A 26,904-nucleotide genomic window follows, 5' to 3' on the forward strand; every position below is an offset into this window, starting at 1 on the left:
CAGACCGCATAAGGGCCAAGCCAAATAAAACACATCAGAGCCAATTTCTGCTTATTCGTTCGAGACTTTCCACAACTAATTTATGTATGTTATTTCCAAAGGAAAAAATTACTTCTACACATTCACACACTCCTCACAATAAGCTGTTCCCCTAACAACCCCAGACTTCCACACGAAAATAAAAAAAAAATCTCATGAAGGCACGTATGCCACAAATACGGTGAAGTGTCTCTAGTACACACAAGAAATAAACAGAAATAAAATAAAGAGCATCATATGAAAAATTTGTGAATAGATCAGCCAACGTCTTTATATTAGTTTTGTAAGAATATTATGAAGCTTTTATATAACATCGTTCCAAATTTTGTAGCGGAGAGTGGGTCACTTGTTCCCTTGAGTGACTTAAAAATTGATCCTGAATCATTTACCTTCATTTCCCAGTTACTCATATCATTGTCAATATCAATTACTCAGTACTTACATTTAACTTCGAGCGTTCTAGCCTGATTACAAAATTTTCAATCCAAAACCCGGGCAAATCTAGGTTAAATTGAATTGAAGTTTCTGCTTATTGAGTTTCCTGCCGAATTGAGTTTTCTGCTTAGTTCTGTAAATAATGTGAATTAATCTGGGCAATTTCCAGGCAGTTTTTCACAAAAACTGAGCCCCTGGGCCAGACCGGGCTTATCTCAAGTTTTAAACTAAATCTCTCTGGCAACCCTGAATAAAATTGGACAATCTGGAATGATTACCTGAGTTTAACAAATTTTTGGCATGGGCCAAATATATATATAAACGTTGGTGACAGAAAATGTGAAACTTTAGTTTGGAAGTTTGGAAAACGCAAAAAATGACTTCGATTGATGTTTGTATGGCTTGATCGTTAAAAGGGACTACAAACTTCCCAAAAACAATTACATTGAGGATAATGAAAATCAAAAAACTATGGTGATCAAAGGTGGTCCGAAGCATTAAATCTTGTTTTGAGTAAAATGTTTCACTGTAACTTCTCAAGACGTGTAAAAATTTTCTTCTTACTACATGAAATGTTCATAATATATTCGAAAAATAAAACTCTTTCAAAATAATTGAATATAAATTTAAAAAAAGTGATCAGAGCTCCTCCAGCTTACGGTTCATAAAGAAAATATGAGTTCACTTTTGTTCTTCGTACATTTCTTAAACAAATTATAAATTTGTGTTTGATTTTCTTGCTATTGAAATCTTCTCGAAAATATCACAAAAATTGAATTAATTACTGGTTTCTTCTCACCTCAAAGTGAAGAAGCTTAAGCTTATCAGAAAATTAGATTTTCTGTTCCATTTTCCCTTGCATGCATTCAATGCTCCGATTTCGTTGCCTTGCACCACAGTTTGTTGCATACCCCCATTCTGCGCTAGTCAATTTTGGTAATTTCGAAGTAGCGGGCCAAGATAAACATCTGTATGTTATTGAATAATAACAAATCGCATTCTGTTTGATGATATCAATTTTGCGATCATACGTTGATCACAATGTATGATCGCAAAATAGAGAATTATCCCAATTACTTCAATTATTAGACAAATTAAGGTAATGAATGGATCAAAATACCTCAATGGATTACACACACAACCAAACACAATCCACACGCAGCCACCCAAAGAATGGGCAAGACAATGGCCCAGACCTACAACCGACCCAGAGTTGTGATGGGAAAAGACTTTGTCGTAGGGGCCTAATCGATTAGCAAATCATCACACGATCCCTATGGCACCCATTTTCCGGGACACGTGACCCCAAAACCTACTTGGTCGCTCCCAGATCGGTGTCCTTGACGGTGATGTCCTCTTTGGTGGACCAGAAGCGCAGTTCGCTCAGCAATGTTAACATTTTCCGAGGCGTAAACAGAGCCCACTCGAAGCAACATTGGAAACTGGAAATTTGGTGCTGGATCGGTGTTGCGCAAAAAGAAAATTCAACAATTCACCAGGATGCCCCGCACTAATCACTCGCAAAACAACGCCACTCGGTTCCGGAACGCACGGATTCGATCGAACGGTTCTCGCAAACTACATCCCGACCAGGAAACATGCCACAATTTGGAAAAACGATTCGCGCGACGATCCGAACAGCAGCCTACTACCTGTTGATTTAAGGAGCCATCTTTACTTTTCTCCGTCTTTTCTTTGCGCTCTCCCACAAAGTCGGTGCGCGAAGGCTTAAAGCGAGCCGAGCATGACTTTACTCATTTCAAGTTTGAGTCGGTTTCAGGCCAACCCAAACCAAATTTGCCACAACATGAACCTGAAAAAGATGTCTGGGTTGAGCCAGGTATGTAAGTACGGAGTTTATCTTTAAAGTAAAGTCGTGGGGAGAGAATCTTTGTGTATTGAAAAAACAAAAACGTTGGCTGTCAATTGCTTTAAGCGTAATACGTAGACTTGCAACCGAACGAGAGACTTAAAGAATGAGTGAAATGGAAGATTTGATCAACAGGGTGATGTTCAAAGATCGTGTTCGAAGTTTGCTTTCGAGGCCTCTTTTCCATGTGGTCTTATATGGATGGAGCCCCAGGCGTTTTCCAGTTTCGTCGCTGCTGCTTGCGTTGAAGTCTCTCAAATGTTTTGATGTTCCTCGGAATTTTAGGAAGCTTTGATCACTTTTTTTTTCAAAATATGGATTATCATAAAAACAACAAAGTTCATTTGAAATTTTTAACGAGTCATTAGATTTTAAATTCATTTAGCTCTTGTCTATACACATAAAAATTAATGTTTGTCTGTCTGTTTATTCCCTATAGACTCGAAAACTAAAGCTTAGTTCTTTTAGAAATGGGACAGTTACGAATGCGTGTATCTCTAATACTATTCGTTTGATCTAAATACTTTCTATGAAGAAAATGAAGGTAATCTTATGATAATTCATGAAAAAAAAATGGAAAAAAAATATTTATCGTTTTTTGTAAGAAAAAAATCTACTTTATTCTTGGTACCTCCCATCGGCCGGCGCACACTTTTTTCATTCATGATATTGATCAGTTTTTCCAACTTATACTTCATCTAATCTGAATTTTAGATTGCTACATTCACCTCTTTCAATTTCTAAAACTTTTCGGTTCAATACTTCTCTTTTAAAAGAACCTGAGGGCAATTTAGTAGATACATCTGTTTCAAAATTAACAAAACTTGATTATTTTTGAGCCACTTTAAAGCGTTTTTAATGCAAATTCTGTTGGCAAAATCTGACAATAACGAAGTGAAACCATCATAAGATTGAACTTAAAGTATAATCGGTTAGTATAGATCGGAGGTTGCGAAGTGTACATACAAGATTACTCTTTTAAGGATTTAAAAAAACAGCGAAAACCAAAATTTTCGTTTTGAAAATTGTGGTTTTTTTTTCCACAGGAGCAGAATTTTGGCAAATCATTTTATTTTATACAAAACAACTGGATTTTTTTTTTTTATTATCTGACAATTTGCGCCGGGGGTCTTCAGATTTTCTCCAAAATTGAAATTTTGGTTCATTTTTGCGACTTAAAAACACATGTATTTTTTCAGATTTCTAACATTTTTATTTTTTGAGTTAGCTTCGGTTAGATTTTTTCGTAAATAAAAAATAACCATTTTTCAAAGCTACATAACTCTGTTGTTTCTCAACGGAAATTATAAAATAGCACATCAAAATGCATTGAAATTTTATCAGCTTTCCAAATAGAATAGTTGAAAAAAATTAAATAATGACCTTCAACATGAAAAGTTGTAAATAAACTTTAAATGGCGTCTAAAAGTACCGTCTGCACCACCGAATATTTTGCAAAAAATACCATTGTATAGCTCGATTCATGATGACACTTTCATCTGAAGACACCAAAGTGGGCCATTAACACCTTGAAGAGTTATGAAAGAAATAATGACAATAAATCTCTTTTTTTGCATCGAAAACAAACAATGGTGGAACAACTGCACTCACATATGGAGATAGCAAGCACTTCTAACAACATGGAAACAAAAGAACTTACCAAAGCAGGTAAAAAACACTACTTTTTCGTGCTTTGTTGTGTGTTTACAGCAAAACTGACTTTAAATTTTAACTAAAATTCTGAGTATCGTATTGTTTAAGTGATATAACTAATAATGGGAATGTTGCTTTACAACCTGGTCATATACTATGTAACTTATTAATTTTTCGAGCAAAGATCATTGTGAAGCTTAATCAATGCCAATAGTAGAAGGTCCAGTCCCTGTGTTAGGGATCATAAAAATGTGATTAAAAAAATGAAATATAGACGTGCTTTACATAGTGTTTATATCGGGAGCTAAGCACTGGACACCAAAATCCTTTCCCTTTGATCAAAAAAGTATGAGAAAGTGGCACAAATGTTGTAGAAATAATCAAAGAGCTCAGTATAGCCAGCCCAGGCTGTAAAATGATGAAAATATGATACTTTTACCGTATTCGTTTTCTACATTCGCCCAGTTTTAAGGTTTACCATACTAAAACGAACATAATTCGTCGTCAGTGTTTTGCTACCTCGATCGCTCACACAAGAATCTTCAGTGTTCCACCGTCCATTTTAAATCAAATCTGGGGAATTACGGATGCAAAACTTAGCGCATAAACTTCTAAAAATGACAGTAAAATGTGCATAACTTGTTGTGACCTGGTGCAAAACTGGGTATAAACGCATACGTTAATAGATTTTTGGATATAACATGAAGTCAGTTGAGCTGCAACAATCTACCGCCCCTTCTTTCATAACAGTCCCATATACAAAAATAAGCAAGCGAGACAATCAGCTTTTTCAGCATAAACGAAAATCGTTTCTAGGTTGTCATAATAAATCGTTAGGCCTGAAATTTTCGAAATTGGGTTATTGGTAAGGTCGAGAGCACCATTTTTATTCATTATGGGACTGTTAATCGACCATATTTGAAACCTTTTTCGAATCTACTAGCATAACAGTCCCATACAAAATATATTTTTATCACCAAGCTACTTTCTAAGACTTAAATTTGATCATTTTTGAACTTCTAAATGCAATTGTCATAAAAAGAAACATACTTTTGCAAAAAAATATCATGAATTCCACATTGTAAGTTGAATATTTTTACGATTTTTGATTGCATCCAATAGTTTTTCGCTCAGGAAGTCATTCCTAAGAAAGTCAGACCTGCCTTCGAAAACTAGTGTGCATCATTCGACATCAAGTGAGTTGAAAAATGTTTAAATGATTCAAAGCAATAAACCAAAGACTATTTCGCCGAAAGAAACATTGAAAAGTAACCAAATCCGTGGTATTTCACATATGGGACTGTTATTCAGGTATATTTCATATAGGACAGCCACGAATTGTTATTTTTTTTTCGAAATTTCTAGAACAAAACCTCTTTTTTTAGTCTTTTATGTTGAAGCCTTATGTTGACCTAAAATGACGAAAATTCATATGGGACTGTTATGCGTGTAGGGGCAGTCTGAAAATGACGAAAACATAGTGTTTTTTACCTGCTTTGGTAAGTTTTTTTGTTTCCATGTTGTTAGAAGTGCTTGCTATCTCCATATGTGAGTGCAGTTGTTCCACCATTGTTTGTTTTCGATGCAAAAAAAGAGATTTATTGTCATTATTTCTTTCATAACTCTTCAAGGTGTTAATGGCCCACTTTGGTGTCTTCAGATGAAAGTTGCATCATGAATCGAGCTATACAATGGTATTTTTTGCAAAATATTCGGTGGTGCAGACGGTACTTTTAGACGCCATTTAAAGTTTATTTACAACTTTTCATGTTGAAGGTCATTATTTAATTTTTTTCAACTATTCTATTTGGAAAGCTGATAAAATTTCAATGCATTTTGATGTGCTATTTTATAATTTCCGTTGAGAAACAACAGAGTTATGTAGCTTTGAAAAATGGTTATTTTTTATTTACAAAAAAATCTAACCGAAGCTAACTCAAAAAATAAAAATGTTAGAAATCTGAAAAAATACATGTGTTTTTAAGTCGCAAAAATGAACCAAAATTTCAATTTTGGGGAAAATCTGAAGACCCCCGGCGCAAACCCGTCAGATAATAAAAAAAAATCCCCAACTAACAAAAACATTCTTTGATATGCTCGGAACCTTGCCACGAGCAGACATGGTATAGGATTCAAAAGCTGGATTGGTTAGAAATAGGGTTTTTCATAAGTTTTGTCGTTCGTCTAAAATCATCTGTCTCATAGCCTTAGCACAGACAAACAGACAGGACACTCCGAAGAAAACTTGCATGATTTTTCGCAAAGCTATTACACTGCCATCTAGCGTCGACATTGCCTACCAACCAAATTGGTTTTTATAAAAATGATCAAGGATGCCCATGATATTGTGATGCATCCGAAAAACGTAAATAAACAAATCATGAACTTTGCTGAACTTTTCGCTTCAATTTTCAATTTCTAACTGAAGAATATTAAGTTTGGAATGTAAACTAAATATCAAGATTATCTGAGGAACAGACTAATGCTTTCCGTTTCCAGACTAAGTGCGAAATGATTGTTATATATATTCACAACATGACGATAGAGACGTAGTTTAAGGAGATTTAGTAAAACGTGAAAAAGCTGCAAACCGGAGAAAAAACATAAAATCCGACAAACCGGGAAACAGGAAAAAAACAGGATTCTGAAATCGTGTTAGGTTTCAAATTTTGTATTTGCGAGAGTTCATTACAAGTTTATTTCAATGTATTATTCTTATTACATGGCAAGATATTTTGAAATTTTCGTGAAAATTCGCCGACCAAACCATTTGCTCATTTTGGAACATTTACTGGGCAATTGCCGATAGTCTCATTTCCAAATACATCATCCATTGACAATTGACGGAATACACGGTTGAATTATCGTCTCGCCACTCATTGATTTTTGATAATCAATAAATTACAAATTACTCAAAAGCTCTTTTAAGGGCAGAAATTCGATGAAGAATAGTAAAATTCACACCAACCAGCACAGTGTTATTTATGTAATGTTTAAGCATATCCCATGAAAAGTTGCACTGAAGCCCAGAACTTTTGACAATATAGAAATATAGGTATAGAAAAACTGTGTTCTTCTGATGCTGAAGCTGGCGGCTGGATTTTACTGGGTCAAAACATATCGGTTGAATCTGATCTAAAGGTTTCTCGAAGTCATACAAAGAATTTATTCACGTGGCAGGAGGAGGACGAAAGCATCTGTTTCCATATGACGGCAGTTTGGTTGGAATAATATGTCCTTGTTATCAACTAGTAATTTTTGAGAATTTATTGGAAATCAACACTGCATCTTCATTTCATGTACACCCAAAATTCAGCCTCTGTGCCAATGGCGTGTAGTCAATTACATAGCATCATTGGTACAAGAAGATAACGCGACCGGTGCTGATTCGATTTGCTCCCACCGGCATTAATCTCCCAAGTTAACCGAATTGCGTATGTCTGAAAGAAACAAAATAAAAACGCTTTCACGTCCCTCCCTATCGCATCACAAGACGAAGAAGGATGGAAATAAATACCGGCCAACACCAGGCAGCCGGCGAACCGAGCACTGTGCGTGTGAATGTAGCAAAAGCAACAACAAAAACATCCTTCTAATTCAATCCCTTCAACTCACCGGCAAACATCCACGGCCAAGCTGTGCGTGTGTATGCAGTAAAAGCAACAAAAAAAAAACATTGCTTCAATTCAATCCATGGGCAAACAACCACGGCTAAGCTGTGCGTGTGTATGTAGTAAAAGCAACAACAAAAACATTGCTTCAATTTACCGGCAAACAACTACCGGCCAAGCTGCCCGGCTTTGGCAGCTGTGTATATGTAGCGTGTGTTTGTAATAGCAGGCAGTAAACAAAGCACAGTTCTCATTCAATGGGTTTCCCGTTCCTTCACTCCCGTTCCCTTTTCCGTTACCATCGCAAGACAAAGGACTACCTTGAAAGGCGGCCAAACGCCGGGAAGCCGCTGTCGTGCGTTTCTTTTGTGATTGATCGGTGGCAGAATGCCTATGACAAATATCCCTCTTCCTGCATGAAGCTCAAACAGTATACTGGTTAAGATGTCGGTCTGGCAAGACGATATGGTTGGTGATTTGAGTTCGATTCTCCCTACGGGGTTTATATTTTTATTTTCTTGTTTCTGGGATGAATTATCCAATAGGAACGAAATCCCATAAAATGTTTTTCTTGTTTCGCTTGAATGTAGTGGTCATGCATCATTTTAGTTGGGAGCCGAGTCCTTATACCAGTTACGGTTTTTCAAACATACCGTCTTCGGCACAGTGCACATTTCAGGGCATTATCGGCACAGAGATTTGCTAAATAGGCATTGGATTTTTGCAACCTCTTCTATGGGTGTACAAATAGGTGGGCACTTTGGTTGGAATCGTTTTGGGCTCAGGTTATTTGGGGAGATATTTTAAGGTTTCTTTTTCTTCTAATGGAATGGCAGAACACGGCATATTAAATCTCCAGATTGTTCCTGATAAAATATCAAAACTCATCAAAATCTTATCAATGAATTAATCGATTATCCTACTTACGTTTTGTGGCCAGAGAATCATGCAGGATCGAGCTTTATCTAAAACTCCAAATCACGCTCTTTTCGAATGGATTTATTGTGTAATACAGTTTTTTGTTGTCACGGAAGAATAAACAAAAACAACCGGCTACCATGATGAAAATTTAATACTTTTAAAGAGGTAAACTAGCGGTATCTGGTGTCGACATTGCCTAGCTCTCTGGCTAGGGATTTTCAGTTTTGCGAAGAATGAAAATGGAGTGTCCTGTCTGTTTGTCTGTGGCCTTAGTATCGGCTATACAGCTTACGAGCTCTGGAACTAGCAAAAAATTGCTGTTTGAGGTTGGGTTTGAATGACTCATTACTAGGCAACACTTTCAGTTATCCGAGAAATTTTTTTTTGACATCCCAGCGAACCACCCTTAGTTTTTGGAATTTGGAATAAACAAATTAAAAAAGCTGGTATGAGACTTGACTTCCCAGATGACCTTTAACCGTAGCTACCGATCATGTGCTTCACTCCAATGCTTGATTTGATCTTTGTGGACATTTTTGACAGTGTTTACATACTTTTCCACCACTCATACACAATAACTCTTTGAATAGTCAACGGTTTTGTAACCTATCAATTTGATAATGATGGATTTTGAGGGAAACTGTGCAAATGATTTTTTTTCATTTTCTCTTGCATCGTAAAAATATCAAAAACGCGTAAATTTAAAATTTTGAAAAAAAAATGGGTCAGATAGTTTTTTTCACAGGCAGCAAAATGCTGTCAACATTTTGAATGTACGATTACTAGTAAACGAGGTATTAGCAAATGAAAGTGTCCCATTTCTAAAAGAACTAAGCTTTACTGAACCGATCAATGTGAAATTTGGTTTGTGAGAGTTGTTGGGGTCGGATATGGTTTCTAAAATACTTTCAAACCGCTCCGACGTAGATGAGGGAGAGCTCCCATACAAAGTTTATAAAATATGACACAATTCGAACAGTTTTCGGAAATTACTGAGACGATCAACACGGAATTTGATGTGTAGCTGTTTTTAAGACCGGGAATACTTTCTATAATATTTAAAAATCTCTACTGATCCAATAAAAGGGGGCTCCCATACAGAATAATCTAAAATTAGACACGATTTAAACAATTTTCGGAAACTACAGAACCTATGAACGTGAAATTTGGTGTATAGCCGTTTTTAAGACCGGGAATGGTTTTTATAATACTTCCAAACCCCACCGAAACCAAAAAAGAGGGGCTCCCACACAAAATTAACAAAAGATTGACAAAATTTCAATAATCTTCGAAAGATTATTGTCTAAAATTTATGAACCTAAGTGTTTTGACATAATGAGATGATTTATTGAATTGACAAATAAGTTTTAACAAAATTAGATGAGATTATTGAGAGACGCTTCCGCTTTAAATGAATGAAGGCTCTCATATTTAATAAATGTAGCATACATATAATTAACAAATTCAATGAAACATTGGAAAACACTCAGATGTTTTTATACAGTTCAGCACATTTTTTAATTGTGTACAAATTAGCCTGTATCGAAATACTCCTCCCACTTCAAGAAGGGGCGTTTTTTAAATTTAAAGGGATTATTTATTTCATTGAAGGTCCCTTCTATTTTTTTCTAAAGGGTTCCTTCAACTTTCAATTTACGTTCAGACTCAAGACGATCCAGAAGCTCAGATGCCATGATTTTTTTTTTTTTGCTTTTGATTAATGGTAAAATATAATGAAAAAATAAGTTTATTTTAACTATACAAATTTCAACTAATTAATTTTTTTTCCTTGGAAGGGGTAGCAAAGCACACCGGGCCAGCTAGTGTTACATAAAAAATGACGAATTTAAAGTGGATTTCCTGTAATTTATTTGCGATTGCTTTTTTTGCGATTCTCAAGTAGGCTGTGGAAAAATTGGAAATTTAAAAACAAGTATGAAAATTTTGAAGTTTTATGAATATTACGGTATTTCAGGAGATCTAAGGTAGCCTTGGTTGAGTGCGGTCGTGTTTTTCTCGCCCGTGCAGTTTTTTTGCGTTTAAATTCTCGGGAAAAATGAAAATTCATATTGATAATTTCTCATTGTAGTGAAGTCCGGTGTGTTCGAAATTTATTCTGTGATGTATTTCGTATGATTGCTTAAACATTTTTTCCTGAATTGAATTCCGAACCGTCGTCTGCCGATGGTAATGACAGCTAAAAGTCGTGCCATTATGGATTTGAACAAGACCGCAAGTGTCAATTAGTTCTCTTATATTCCATGGTTATCAACACAGTGTGGATGATTTCGCATCGTAGCATCTCTGATTACATACAAAAATTGGTGAGCTCTTTCCATTTTTATTTGTATTTTTGTGTTTTTTATTTTTGTTTTTCTCATTCCTAAAAACATGAATAACCCAGGCGCGGTCCTATGGGGGGGGTGATCGGGGTGATCACCCCCCCCCAAGCGACAAAAAACCGTTATAAAATACTCGCAAACGTTGGAATTTCTATAAAAACTTCGAACTTTTCCTAGTGGGTGTTCTTTTGAATTTTCAAAATTTTCCACTCCGTGGGGGTGATTGTTAAAATAAAAGAATTTAATAATTTCTTAAATTCTTAAAATTGGGTCAGCCAAACTAAAACAGCTGTAACTTGCAATTCCCTAGAACGATTTTCACCAAATTACTTTTGTTGAGGTACTTACAGTGTTTAATTTAATTTGCTGACCATATATGCTTCTTTTATACATTTTTTATACATTCATATCTATTCAATTTTCTAAAAACATCAAAAATTCTACTTCTAAAATTTGAGGTGATAAACAAAATCTGATTAAAAATTGAGTTCAAGAATAAACCTCCAAAAACAGTTTTTCAAACATAGGCTCCGAAAATATGCCTTTGTATCAATTTTTCCCAGATGAGATTAAACCAGTGATAATAATATCCCGTCATCACTCGACTGTTTTCTCGGGAACAAGGTAATCGCTCAAGACATTTTTCTAATTTTTGACCAACACGGCTGGAGTTCCAAATTCACACCAATTATATCGCCGATACTGCAGCTCATCAACACAATCATGATTAAAATTTTGAGCAGGAGTTATTATTAAGCTAATTTAAGTTGCAAATCCACGCTGAATCTGCGCTCCAATCTGAAAATTCCGTTATTTCAATTGCAATTGATTAGGACTTTTCCTTGGAAAACAGTTTAAGCTTTAAGAAATGAACCCTTTATTATTTTTTTTATTTTAAATTGTACAATAAGTTTGAAATTATTGAGTACATAATAATATACATATTGAGTGTACGAAGCAAAAATACGATTTTTCACTTTTTTACTAAATTATTCGTTTCAAATTTGTAACAATTTCTTTTGATTCAGTGCCAATAAATTTTAAAATCCATGAGAGCTTGAAATTTAAGAGAAAACAAATAAAAATGAAGCACCGAAAGCTGCATACCTAAGAATTTAATTTTAATGATTTTGGTTTAGAATTAAATTTATATTTAGAAATTGAAGAATCGAAACAAGAGTTTATATTAATTCGTTTTTTCGATTCAAGATTTAGCAACATATTTTTAAAAAAATAAAATATTCAGTTCTAAATTCATAGCAATTGTTAACACTTTCTCAAATAAATGTTTGGATTTTCAGAGGTATTGTTGCTAAACGAGAATCACTAAAATATTGGTGAGAGTTTTGCGGTGATATATAGATACTCAAGAAAAATATTTTAAATAAATTGAGAATTTTTTCATATTTTCTTCTATAAAAATGTGTGTATTTTTTCATTTGTAAAATTACATTTATATCGGAAGGTTCTTTAAAGAGTTCTTAAATTGATAATTTTTTAAACTGCTGAATATACAAATGACGAAAATGATCTTTTCTTTTATCAACAGTTGTTCGCAGTGAATGTTAGAGATTCGCAGATTGTTTTTCAAAGGGATGCATAAGTTGTTTAAAGGATATCAAAACATGTTTGTAGAGAAAGTTTTTTAAATTTCTCTAATTTCAAATTTAATACAAAACTCAAATTTAGTTCAATGAAATTTGAAGGGAAGAGGAGAAGTAGTGTGCATCATGGTCGTGTAATATTGTTTTTTTAAAGAAGTGTATCTTATCAAGTTCATCCAACTTTGATGATTAATCATTTAGATAAAAAAATATGATATGAAATTTTTTTTCAAAAACGCATTTTCAGGCACAAGGCCACAGAATCAACATTTGTTTAGATAAAAAGAATGTAAGAGCAAGTTTTGATTTTTGTTGGTGTCTGAAATTATTTTCAAATAGGTTAAAAATTATTTAAGTAAATTCTGCACTTTTCTGAAAAAAAAAAAACTTTTAAACATTACAATTAAAATTCAAAATATGGGTTAATACCTTATTTCTTTCCCCCAGAAAGCAAGTAATTTTGACTTCTGTGAAAAAAAAATTGAATGTTCTTAATTGTGTAAAATAAAAGACTTTTAACGAATGTTTAAAGAATCGTTTTAAGCCTGAAGCATTTTTTTTAAATGATATAAAATCTTTGTTTTTAAAAACTTTCTTTAGTTATGTCAGAAATACTTTTCTTTCCGAATTATTAAAAACTGTAGATTTTTCAGAATCAGTTTTTATTCATGTTAACTTGTAAGTTCAACAATTATCGAATAATTGACTTCACTCAAAACTGTTTCATTTAAAAAAAATTTAAACTCCATATCACCAAAACAAGAGGAGATAAACAAAATCTAGTTGAAGATTCGAGTTCATCGCACCAAAATCTACTTAATCAATCATTAAAACATAAACACCAAAATGCATTCTCTTGAATTATTTTGGTAAGACGTTTTTATTAGAAAAAAATCAAAAATTTTCAAATGTTAAAAACTAATCTCTTTTATCTTCATATTTATGAAGAGTTTAATCACCGTGACTTAAAAAAATTAAAAGAACATAACTAACAACATTTTAAAATTATGAAAATTGTTGGCAAATAGGAAGTTAGAAGAAATGTATGGATGTTGAAAATGAGAGATTAGAATTTTATAAAAAGCATTTTAATCACATGTCATCCATATTTTCCTCATGGATCCAAAAAATAAACAAATAAATTAATATGTAAAAATTAACGTTATTATCAATTACTCTGACCTGATCTGATTTTTTGTTAGAATTCAAGTTTAATTTTTTATCAAATCTGGTGTTATATTTGATGTATTTTTCTTCTGGTTCAAATTATGGCTTCATTCCAAATTTAAATTCGCATTCCGTTTCTGATGTTTTGAAAATACTTGATTTTTTTTAATACAAAATAAGAACCAACATTTCGAATAATATATTAATGACTAACCAGAAATAAAATTGATTTGAAATTTTGATTGCGATTTATTTTTGAAATTTGAAATTCAAAACCCCCAACCCATGGACGTGTCCTTTGCAGGGGTCTGGTGTGCAGCAAATATTTAAGTCTCATTTGAAACTGTAAACTCAACCACCCCCCTTCCCTCTCCCCCACTCGCTCTCTCCAAATGAACTTTTTTTCGCCGTGTATTTAGATACGTTATTGACTGATTTTTGAAAATTTGGAAAATCACCCCCCCCCCCCAAGAGCCAGCTCTAGGACCGCCCCTGGAATAACCCTTCCCCTTCATTCAGGATTTCCTAAAAACATGAATAACCCTTCCCCTTCCTGTCTGAAACAGCACCTTTATCTGTAGGGTCGCATGAGTTCTCTTGCACCTGAAAAGTTTATTTAGCTGTCCAGACTATCCGTATATGATTACATTGACTTGCCACGATGTATCTGCAATGCATGTTCTAGGTATCAGATGCTGTGTTGAAAAGAAAAATGAAGAACGTAAGTTTTTCAGTTTCCAGGATGCATATCAGTTTTGGCCATTTTAGTGTCAGTTGAAGAATAATTTAATTACGATTGCATTTTTCGCATGCATATGTAATATTAACTATCCACTCCAATTTTTTCTGTGTACATATATTTTAAAATCCTTAATCCGAGCTGCAAATTATCAGTGTCAGACAGCCTATATCAGCCGACTTTGCTACTGCTTAGCATGTCTATTTCACGCGATACTGATTTTTGGTCAGCGACACATAAGCTTACAATGCCATGACTAAGTTGAATGAATGACATAATGCTTGCTGTGAATTTTTACTTCTTACGGTCAACAACAACATTTTTTCAACTTTTGCGCAACCTATAACGTAAAATCTATTCCCAACACAATCAAAAAATGAAATACAAAGACGATCGTATGTGTGATGTGAGTGGAGTGCAAAAATGTCATTCAATATTAACATTGCTGCCTGACTGACATTGTATTAACTTGGTTATTCAATTGGTAGACGACTTTGATATTCTTTCGATAACATTGACTATTAGATGTTGGTCAGGATGGAACGATATTGACTGAAATTTAGCAACCTTGTCTTTAATAATTTATTATTCATTTTTATGGAGGTTTTGCTTCTAAATTATTCTATCTAAATTATTATTAATTTTACTTTTAATCTTATACCTAATAGTATGCTTGGATCAAATTAAACGTTGTTACGTAACTCAAATATGATGTTCACTAGGCTACGTTCATTTATTTTAACGATGTTCAAAGTTGAAAATTAAAAAAAAATAAAAAATATGCTTCGAAGAAACAAAAAAAAAGGTGTTAAGTAGAATTTAGATCTCCTCAAAAAAAACATATCTAACGTTTCACTGAGATCCTATATGTGTGTGTTCGTTTTTCAAAACCGGTATATCAGGAAAAAAATCCACTAAGGGCACACACTGTTTTAAGAAATGTATCGAAAAGTTATACTTTTCCACATTTTTTTTGGTAGGAAAAGCAGGCATTTTCAAAACCAAATTTCGAATCGAAATCAAATATTTTAGTGCAGAGTTCTTTAATACATTTTTAAACGCTTTAACACTTTGCTTACGAACATTTTAGTATCTTTATTAATTGCGTCGATATGACGCACGAACATAGTCGTGCATTTTGAGAAGCAATTATGTTGAAAAAGAACAATTGAAATGTATGTGAAAAAGATAAGGCCGCGAGAACGGGGGGGAGGGGGTTTAGGGATTTTAACCCCCCCATGGAGATTTTTTCAGATCAAGTAATGAATTTACCGTAGTACAAAATAAGCATTAACCAACGTGTCCGAAAATTTGCTTGCCTCCGGCTGAATTACTTTTGGCCTAACTCATTTTTAGTTGTAAATTTCGATTTATTAATCAATAAAACTTCCGTATTGAAACTCAACTCTTGACACACAAAAACACTACCTCGTCTTTAAAATGAGTTTTTATTAAGAAGTTTAAGAAGTTTTATCAACAAGTTAGTTTCCATGTGACAGGTGCTTATTACTAAAATAAGCAAAAAAAATTAAACCTACTTCTATTTAAATGCTCAAGTCCACATTCCAAGGAGGTTTGATAAATTACGCAAAGCCACATTTTTCCGAGGTGCAAATAATTTAAAAGGTTCTTTTGACTTCTCTGGATGCCCTGAATCCAAATATGCAAAGCTTTTTACTATAAGCTTTTTTTAAAAAACTTTAAAAAAATAAGTTAAAATCATTTCAGAACTTTCTGATGTTTTTGAAAAAACATTAAAGCATTAAAAAAAATTAAAAATATAGGTTTTAAATCAGTTTTCATCCTTCCCTAAGACCGCGAGTTATTTGCAAAAGAAAAGAGAAAGAAGTTTTCTTTTGTTTGATTTTTCCTTTCATGAATCATACAAAAATTTTAGAGAATGTTTATGAAAGTCTTAGACCAAATTGAATTTTAAATATTTTTTTAATACAAACATAATATTGTTTTGAAAACTTCAACAAATTTGTTAAATAAAATTAAGGATTTTTTTTTTAACTTTTTTCAATAAGATCAGGAGTACTTTCCAAATTAAAAAAAAACTGGAGAATTTCAGTTTTTTAGGTCATTTATCATCATCATCATCAAAATATTATTTCTAAATTTAATGAAGTATCATTAACAAATTCATTTTTGAAATTATAAACGACGACGACGAAAGATTGGAGTTCAGGATGCCAGAATCTACTAAATCAATCATTAAAAAATAAGCACTAAAATACTGTTCCCTTGAGTTATTAATTGAATTCTATAAATTTGTTTTTAAAAAGTTCGACGTTTTTATTGAAAAACAATGTGTTCTAATATGTTGAAAAACTTATCTTTTTCACCTTAATATTTTGTTTGGATTTTTGAATAAATTTATCAGGATTTATAGTCAAACTTTTTGATATTCCAGGACCTAATATTTCTACTGACAGCAAAAAAATATTCAGCGCTTAAAATTGTGAAATGTAAAACCTGCGCTTGATAATTTTATTGAATATTTATGTTTTTCCTTTTATTTTTTAATATATTGAATTTAATTATCAATTACCTATATGTTTTGAAAAAAAAAATCGTTATGTTCAACATGAAAATTTCTAATCAGGAGTTCACATTTCTAATAATGAATTATTTTTTTTCAAATTCCAGATACCTATAACACAAAACTTTTAAATCAACCCTTTTTTGTAAATTCTGAAAAAAAATGAATAAATAAGATTAGAAAATTAAAGTTATAAGAAATTTAAAAATTGATTAGTTTCGAATGAAATTGATCAAAGTGTCTGGTAAACTAATGAACTTACATGAAAACTTGAAGCTGATTTTGGATAAATTCATTATCCTTTATTGAATCTATAGGTTATGTTCGGCTTTCGGTCTTTCGGTCAAGATTTACAACACTTTTTATGTGCTCTTCATCCAACGTTTCGAATTAATATTTATTCTTTTTCAAGGAACTAAAATAAAACATAAAGCATAAAACATATTTCTTATGGAACCAAAAAATGTTCACTTACTCGAACATTCGTGCTATAGTCCGAAACAGATGCGCTCCTAAAGCGTTCATCAATCGTCGGTTTCTGGCTATAAAATTTTAAATTTGAAATGGTTCAGCTCAAAAGTGAGGAGGATAGCGTGTAACTTACGTGCCCGGTACTATAATTTGGCCTGGGCGGCGGCGCCTAATCCGTATTCCGAATGACGTCCCGAAGCAACACTTTATCCACTCGACTCACAGTTTATTATTGTTGTTTGGGTTTCTTCTTCATAGCCAGAAACCGGCGCCGATGAGTGCTTGTGAGCAGTCCGAGAGAGTGTGTGGAACACTCCGCCGTAGCTTTGAATATAGCACATTTCGAGTACCTCTAGATGCCGGCGGTGCTTGTTGGAGCTATCGAGAACGGTGGCTTTGTCGAAGTCGAACATGTGTCCCTGGTTGAAGCAATGTTCAACAACGGCCGATTGTCGTAGCTCTCTGATGGCTGGGTCTGATGCTGTGGACCCTGAGGCGATGATTCGGTTCAATTTGGTGACGTCGCATTTATGCTTGGACATTCTAGTACGAAGTTTGTAGCTAGTTTGCCCAACATAAACTTTTGAGCATGTCTCGTTACGTGAATCAAGGATTTTATTTTGGCTAGATTATTCTTATTTCAGGGATACAATGCTTTAGAAAATATAAATTGTTCTATTTAAAACATCATCCATGAAAGTTTTGAGTATTTTATATGAAAAATGTTAACTCATTTAACAACTTTGTTGAAGACTGCGAAAAATTTGACTCATGCTTTATGAAAAATCCAAAATTCTTCTTACAAGTTTGTCGAAATTCCCAATTTTGGCAGACTTGGGGAAAATTTACAAAAATAAAACTTTTATAACTTTTTTCAGTCATAATTACTCGCGGTCGTTTGGAAAGTTTACATTGAGTCATAAATTTATTTTTTCTTAGAAGTGTAAAAATTGTAAAAAAAAATATTCAATGAATTTTACATATTTTCATAAGATATCTCTAAAACAAATGCTGATAGATGGAAACTCAGCTCTCCAAAACTAGTAACACTAAAATTATATTTCACGTTTAAAAATTACACATTAAATCTAATTTTTGAATTTAAACTTACAATTGACTGGCCATCGTCTAAGCTATTTTGGTTTTGGACAGTTTGTTTTGTTTTGCGTTTACATTTGTTTGTCAGTGTCTGTGTTAACTTGGATATTATTGGGTCATAAGCGGTCTTAAAATTTTAGAATCTCTCTGCCTATTAACCAAGGAATATTCAAATAAGGTAGTGTCGAGAGCCACTACCTGGATTTTTTTTGTGACGTCACAAAAACGAATGTATTGAAAATTTATATGCGAATGGCTGAAATTTCAAAGAAAAACATATTTTAGAACGAAAATGGATTCTAATTACATTTTGATTGTGTTGTAAGACCTCTAATTCACTATGTTATGAAATTTTCTGGTCCTTTGAAGATTGCATTATGTTTTTTTCTCATTTTAATAATGAACGCAATGTCATCTTGAAGCTAAAACGTTCAAAAACGAAGATAAAATCTACTTTTAAAAGGTCTAACTGGTAGTTATTGAGTGTTCAACTGATTGTCATGATTTTTATCCAATCGGTTTACCATATTCAATTCTTATGTAGAACAATTAACATCAACTGATTATTGTTAACTCAAATTACTAAAATGCGAATAAATAATTGTGGTTTTATATAAAAGTTTGTTTTTTGATAACTTTTTTGTAAAAAGAATCTTAAACTTCACTGACTTGATCATTTTCAAGTTCTGCAAATTTGAGTAAGGAAAATCCACTATTTTTTCGAACTTCGATGGTCTATTTCATACAAAAATTACTCGAAAATCCATCTTTTTTCGTACCAATCTTGAAGCGCAAGAATCCTTCTAGAATAACAGGTATTAAAAGTGGAACATTTCCAGCAAATTCTTCAAATTATCAACGAAAAAGGCAAATTTCCTAGTAAATTAACAGATTTTTCGTGATTGTGACGTCGCAGTGTGTACTAATACTAAAGCAGGGCTGCCTCGACACTACCTTCTTTAAATATTCCTTGCCAATTAACGACATTATCGTCTCCTCTCAACTTAATATAGAACGTTTCGGCAGTTATCCTAGCCGAAAAATGAATAGCATATCAACGGAATGGTTCCCCAAAGATGAGAAAGGTAGATATTTAGATTTCAGCTCCGTTAGTCCTTTTTCACGTAAGAAAAATACTGTAGTCGCACTGGTGGACAGAGCAATTAGGCTCACCCACACAAAATATAGGGAAAAAACACTAAAGACAGTTAAAAACATATTAAAAATCAATAACTACCCTTCACATCTTGTAACAAATGTAATCAAAAAACGAACACACAAAATATACAACAGTTTAGCCGTTTCCAGTAGAAGTAAGTCTAATTTTGTAACCATCCCGCACTGCGCCGGTTTGAGTGAAAAGTTATTCAGATATTTGAAACAATATGAAATCAATGTCGCCTTTCAACCTATACATAAAGTAAAAAACATGATTTTCACAAAAACCAAGGACAAAATGCCGAATAACAAGAACGTTAATGTTGTGTATGAAATAAAGTGTGGAGGATGTAAGAAATCGTATATAGGAGAAACAAGCCAATTTTTAGAAAAACGATTAAAACAACATAAAACAACTGTATCCACAAAACAAATAAGCACAGGTCTAGCTCAGCACTGCCTAGAAACTGGCCACATTTTCGATTTTGAAAATACAAAAATATTAGAGAGAGTTACTGGATACAACGCTAGGATAACTGCCGAAACGTTCTATATTAAGTTGAGATGAGACGATAATGTCGTTAATAGGCAGAGAGATTCCATAAATTTTAAGACCGCTTATGACCCAATAATATCCAAGTTAACACAGACACTGACAAACAAATGTAAACGCAAAACAAAACAAACTGTCCAAAACCAAAATAGCTTAGACGATGGCCAGTCAATTGTAAGTTTAAATTAAAATTTAGATTTAATGTGTAATTTTTAAACGTGAAATATAATTTTAGTGTCCACTGAAGAGGAGCAAATGCCATAGTAGCTCGAAACGTATGGACAACTGGTAATTTGTTTTGATTATTTTAAAACTCACCGAAAAAGGTCGATAACTTCGAAGTATAAACAATCGCGGTGATAAAACCAAAAATCCAGCTTTTAATTATGTGAACTTCGGAAAAATTTGAATTTGTTTGCCTTGTGTTATTAAAATTTCTTTAATTTCTGACCTAATCTGACGTAGAAACGGATTTTTTTTAGATATGTTGTTAGGCACATATATTATGTGATGCCAAAGGAATATAAGAGCAGAAAAGCTTATTTCGAGAAAACACGTTTTCAAATTGATGTGTTTGGACATTTTCCATATATTTTTCAAGAATTTGTATTTTCTATCAAATGTAGAAATATGTAAAAAAAACTTATAAAAATTTGAAAAAATCATAAAAAATAGTTTGAAATGTGAAGAATCGTTTGGCATCATTAACTCAAAATCGACAATTTTATCACTTATACCCCTTTGGCTATGAGAGCCTCGTGTTTTCTTTTTATATGCACTAATTCTTTAGGCCCAAGCTTCAAATTCTGATTTTATTCGAAATTTTCAACCTCATCCGTTTGCTGGTGATTATGAAACTTCATTTCTCGCGTGAGTTTTCATTGCGTCGTATGAAACAAAATGTAAACAAACAGTATAATATATAACAGTATGTATATTATAACAAAAAAAAATGCAAAAACTAATATGAACTTTTAGCAAGTTCGTTTCAATTTGTGGTCTGGTCAACATATTCTGGATGTGAAATATGAATTTAAAAGTTGTTTTCCTTACTTTTGAAGCCGTTTTAGCTGAATCTTGATGATGATACGTAAAAAATGCTTACGCAAGATTTGATAATATTTTGAAGACCTATAATTCCACATTTAAAGCTTCCATGCAATGATATTTTTGAAAGAGACAGATTATTGAAGAAAAAATTGAAGGATATAATTTTTGACTTGAGTTATAGCGAAAATGAAAAAAAAATATGTCTCACTTTCTAGGAAAACAAATTTCTTCTAAACAAATGGACATGGAAAACACACTTTCATCACAGCGATTTGTGGAATTATTAACCGTGTTTCATTGTTTATTTTGAATTGTACATTGTATAAGTGATAAAAATAATAAAAGAAAATCGTTGTTCTTTGTTCGCACAACTTAGCCTGGTTAAGCCTCGTCCACACTTGGCAACTTGAAGTGCGATTTCGGTTGATGAGACTTGTTTTTGTTTACATTTTGGTTACTGAAAGTCTCCCATACTTATAGGGAGACTTGTGACATGCATTTTCCGTCTAGTTCAAAATGTAAACATAAACAAGTCTCAGCAACCGAAATCGCAGTTCAAGTTGCCGAGTGTGGACTAGGCTTTAGTAAAAGTTTTTTTTTTTGTAAACATTGTACCCAAGACAATTCGTGACGTCAGTTGCATTTTCAAACAAACAACCATCATCGCTGTACCAGCGAAAACTAGAGAAAAAAAAATCATTGTCAACTGCTGTTTAAATACGATTCTCGCCTAAGATACATAAACACCCTGGCAAGTAACGTAGGCTTTGTTTACCTTTTTACTTTTTGAATAACAAGTTCTGTAATAATGTGCGTGTTTGTTCATCACCTTCTTTGTACCACATTGCATTTGAACATCTTCTAGAAAACTAGATTACTGAAAATTTTATAAATATTCATTTTACAATCACAAGTTCTACACAAATAATTCTAAATCTTTTGGAAAAGAAAATCAGCCTCATTAAGATCATATATTCATTAACAAATATTAATACTTCCTAATAGTATTCCATCCACATAAGCTTATTGAGTCACTTTGGTAAAATGTAATAATTTGAACTTTGAAAAGCATTTTTGTCTTTAATAGAATCAATTGAACTTTTCAAGGGTAATTACAAAAGTTAGGGCTCTTCGAAAAATCGGAATTGACGGAATTCATTCAGAAATTATCAATCACATCGAACCATCGCAAAACAAACCTGAATGATATTGTTTACCTTCAAGCCTGTGGTTTTATACCTTCTTGTCTTTTTTTTTTGTCTAAAAACAATTTTATTCTGAACAAGTTTTCCTTTCTCAACTTTTCAAGCGCAATGTTCTCCGCCTCTAACCAAGATCGTTCAAAGTCAATAGTCAGTGAAAATGCGCCCAACAAACCGAGAAATAATAAGACCAACGGAAACAATGGTGGTTCCGGAAATCCGAACCCGAGCTCCTCCAAGAAAAACGCCCGGCTCTGCCCCGGAAGGGATGTGTACGAACGTATGAATTACCTCTACCAGGCTTCGGTGCTGATGTCCGAGCTACCTGTTCCGGCTCTTTCTGGAGTCTACGGTAAACTGATGAAATCCATCGGCAAGAAGGCGGTCCTTCGGATGTAAGTTATAATGCAAAAATCAACATGATAACATTTAACTAATTTAAGAATTTATTTTTTTAGAGAACCAGCCATCAAACGAACACTTTGTACCAGGTGTGGAGTAGCCCTGAATCCTGGCTCGACGGCAACTTACAGCGATCATCGAAAGAAGAATTACTGCTACATTCAAGCCGAATGCAAACATTGCGGCTACAGTAAACGTTTTGTCAACCGAAAGAACCATCAAATTCACCTGGAAAATCCAAAATCGCTTCTCGAAAGTTTGCATTTCGAATAGAATGTTGAAACAGGAATACACAGACGTTGTAAAAATATATATTCGTTTTTATTACAATCTCAGAATAATTTACACTATGAATAAGGAGTGTCACATGATTTTTTTTCTTCGTATTAGAATCTTTACAGCAAGATTATACATTTATTATGGCACTTTCTTCCTTAGTAACATATATATTACATATGCTGGGCTTTTGGAACCCTCTAGTAGAAAATCTTGATTACATATAAACTGAATTTGGTGCGAAAAATCAATCACTTGCAAAGGGTTTCGCGTAACTAACTATGAAGGGCTTAACTCATTCAATTCCCTAATCCTACTAGATATACTACCAAGTTTCAAGAACAATCGTTTCGTTCTAATCCTGACGTCCGATTAATAGCATCCAACTACAAAGTTGATGTGGGTTTATATTTTTCCACGTTCGGAAGCTTCTCACTTCAATCAACCAATCAACAATTGATTCACTTTTCGAGGACTGGCCGGTCACAAGGAATGTAGTAAAAGTTTCGTTACGTTAACTATTGAGATTTTGCTTCCCTGAATCGTGTACCATGCCTCGAAAAGCAAGAAATTGTTTAAAGGTTATCATTGTTGTTTGTTTTCGTTTTAGTTGATCTCGCTTAGATTAGCTTAGTCAATCATCAATTTGGTTTATCATCTAATCATTGCTTTATGTTATTACAAATTCTCATTTTTTTACTAACTTTTCAGTAACTTCAGTCTTTCACATCACGTACACAACATAAAATTCTAATGTTTTTTCTATCAAATTTATATAAATCAAATATTTCATGCTCCTTTATTCATTAAACTACAAAATTTGTATTCCTAGCAACTAAGAGCAACGAAATCTTAACGTCTAAGAACTATGATGAGAGTGTAGCTCTTTGAGCAGCCTATATATCGTGTCAATCATTACGCGTAGTAGAGCAACCAATATAACTTCATTTTTTCAACTTATCGAAATACTATGTATATAACCTTCCATAACTATACCTACATACGTTCGGGCAAGACATAAATAGGACAAATTCAACAATTTCCGAATGAGAAACAATGCAATAAAATGTATTTAAAAGAATACAACTACTTTATAGGAATCTATCGGTTTTGTCACTACCAGGAAGTGAAATCGTTTCGTTTCTAATATAATAAAAAGAGAACCAAGGGGTTACATACAGCTTCAGTATTAGTGATAATAGTTCGTTTTTTCGTTAGTTAGTATTTAGTTTCTTTTTTTTTTCGTTGGATTCTGAATGTAAAATTTTCTATTCGTTCATCGTCCATTTCGCGGTCATCATTGGGACAGTCCAAAAAGTTTCAGTGCGTTGAATGCCGTCGACAGGCCGACGTCTTCCGGTTTTTTGTTCATGAAAGCGGCAATCATTTCGACGATGGCCGGCAGACTGCAGGGCTCGTTCCGCTGGAAGGTACAGTAGCGATGCAGGTACAGCAGGGATCGTTCCGTGAGGCCTGTTTTAACGTGCTGCGGCAGTTTGGAGGCGCGGGTGTTAGGGTACATGAAGGGCGAGTCGGTTTCCACCAGCAGGCGCTCCAAAGGCAGACGACCATCCTCGAGCAGTTTGCGGACCCCGGTATCGGATTTGTCCTGGAAGCAAAATTAGGAAGCGGTTAGCTAGGCTTCATGTTCATAGGGAAATATGTCTGGGATTCTTGGGGATAAAACTTCAAATGTTAGCTTGGGCTGTTTAAAAAAAAACAAACATTTATAGGTAGCACGCAAAAAAGTTTATCCACCTCCAGTAAAAAATTAGATTTCTTCCAAAAACCCACCAGAAAATTAAAACAAGCTTAATTGTTGTTCAGTTTATTATTATTTATGTAAAAACAAAGTCAATTCATTCAAGCTTAAAATGAAAAAAAACATATTCTGTTGCATTTAAGACCTAATTTTAAAAAAAAGTTAAAAAATAACTGAATCAAAGCAATCGAAAGATTCCTTTTAATTCAACCACTGTACTGTGCGTGGTTGAATTAAAAGGAATCTTTCGATTGCTTTGATTCAGTTGAATCATTCAACCAAGTAGGCTCATACCACAACAGAGTTAAAAAATAACGCAACAAAAGTTTATCCACCCCTCTGGTTCGCATAGCTTAAGTTCTTCGTGTGACTTCCTTTGGCCTCAATAACAGCTTGACATCGTTGTGACATTGATCCAACAAGAATAGCAGTTGTTTCCGGGGCAATTTTGTCCCATTTAATTAAAATTACCTGCCGCAATTGCTTGTTGGTTTTTGCTCCTGAACCTTAATTTTTAAAATTGACCAGAGATACCCAATCGGATTAACATCGGGAGACTGTGCAAGCCACTCAATGACCTTGATACGCTTCTTCTTGAACCAGTGCGAAACCAGTTTTGAGGTGTGCTTCGAATCTCCGTCTTGTTGAAACGTATATCTGCGCCCGTATTTTAGCTTTTGTGCAGACACTGGTAGCTTCTGCTTCCAAATATCCAAATAAACCTCCTTGGTCATTATTATTTTTGTTACTTGCGTGGCGCGTAGCAAAGGAAAAGGTTGTTTCCGAATTTGTAACACTCCTTTATTCGTTCAAAGTTCGGTGCGTTTTAAAAACCTACGACAGAAACATAATGTTGATGAAAATACTAAATTCAAGATTTCTTTATCTTACGTTTAGTAACTTCTCCTATTCGCTTCCTGCTGTCTCGATTCGTATTAGCCGCCTTCCGCTAGCCACCTCTACTCAACTGGTTGTACTTAGTTAGGGTGTCTCCTAAACCAGCGCGTATCCGCAATATTGCCCTTTGCTCAAGCGACCTCACTTAACTTCCGTACTATTGCAACTAGTTCGCACGTTAATCCTAAGCTCGTTCTTTTAGGACGAATCTTTACAAAGTTAGATTCTTCTGCTTCAAACAACTTCACACCTAACGCGAATTTATTGTTGTTTTGTTATTGTTTACTTTCGTCCTACGACTTTCCCGCCGAATAAACCGCTTTCTTTTCTCTCGCTCTTTTCCCTGTTCGAAAACTGTCATCAACTTGAGTGCGTTCAGTGCTGCCCGTTCAGTAGCCCCGTTCAGTAACAGTCATGATTCTATCGATAAACTCAAGTTCTCCAACGCCGGATGCAGCCATAGATCCCCACACCATGACTCTACCTGGAGAGAAAAATCCAAGTCATGCTCAGTTGTTTGAAAAATCAATGTTGGTAAAGTAACACCATGCTTGACTGTAGGCCGCAAACACTCCTTTTACAAACTTTCACCGGTTCGCGGGCATTTTCCTGTGATACCATCAGACCCAAATAGCATTACTTTCGACTCATCTGACCAATTCACCTTTTTCCAGTCATCACTGGTCCATGAAACATGGTCCAGGGCCTATTTTAATCTCTTTTTGATATTTTTAGAGGACTACCATGGCTTCGCGCTACTTTGCCCTTAAGATGTTCTTATGAAGACGGTTTCGTACGGATTGTGATGTCAATTCAATGGAAAACTCGCTTCCAATCTGTTTCGCAATTTTCGGAGCTGACAGTCTCCGGTCCAGCTCCGATCCAGCTTCACGATAGCTCTGTCAATTCGGTCAGTTGTCTTTGAAGGACGCCCCGATTGCTTAGCTGGCGAGATAGAACCACACTTTTTGTACACCTGAACAATCCTAGTAACCATATCTTTGTGAAGCTGGACAATTCCGGCAATATTAGCTTTTGCCGGTTTTGTGATGTTCAATAATCAAATTTCGGATGCTGATCGAAATTTGTGATTTTTTGGGCATTTTGCA

The 26,904-nt window shown here is 34.0% G+C and overlaps 2 protein-coding genes across 6 annotated transcripts in view; one reads left to right on the forward strand and one right to left on the reverse strand.

The window, feature by feature from the left end:
• The window catches only part of LOC129755741 (uncharacterized), a 122,139-nt gene that overhangs the window by 30,044 nt on the left and 65,191 nt on the right, over positions 1–26,904 (forward strand). Inside the window, exons 1-3 of one of the 5 annotated variants that reach the window (XM_055752366.1) lie at positions 20,448–20,494; positions 22,566–22,853; positions 22,917–23,170. The exons of 1 other annotated variant lie outside the window; for it this stretch is intronic. In XM_055752366.1, coding sequence (XP_055608341.1) covers positions 20,484–20,494; positions 22,566–22,853; positions 22,917–23,133 — 516 coding nt within the window. In that variant the 5' untranslated portion in view covers positions 20,448–20,483 and the 3' untranslated portion in view covers positions 23,134–23,170. Of the gene's footprint in view, positions 1–20,447; positions 20,495–21,824; positions 22,017–22,565; positions 22,854–22,916; positions 23,171–26,904 lie in introns of those variants that run through there. 3 more of the 5 variants (XM_055752369.1, XM_055752370.1, XM_055752368.1) reach the window with 3 other exon arrangements.
• Positions 23,160–26,904, reverse strand: part of LOC129755739 (3'-5' ssDNA/RNA exonuclease TatD-like) — a 61,203-nt gene continuing 57,458 nt past the window's right edge. Inside the window, exon 5 of the mRNA XM_055752364.1 lies at positions 23,160–24,745. Coding sequence (XP_055608339.1) covers positions 24,434–24,745 — 312 coding nt within the window. The 3' untranslated portion in view covers positions 23,160–24,433. The remainder of the gene's footprint in view (positions 24,746–26,904) is intronic.

Source organism: Uranotaenia lowii, chromosome 3 (genome assembly GCF_029784155.1).
Source record: "Uranotaenia lowii strain MFRU-FL chromosome 3, ASM2978415v1, whole genome shotgun sequence".
Classification (NCBI taxonomy): Eukaryota; Metazoa; Arthropoda; class Insecta; order Diptera; family Culicidae; genus Uranotaenia; species Uranotaenia lowii.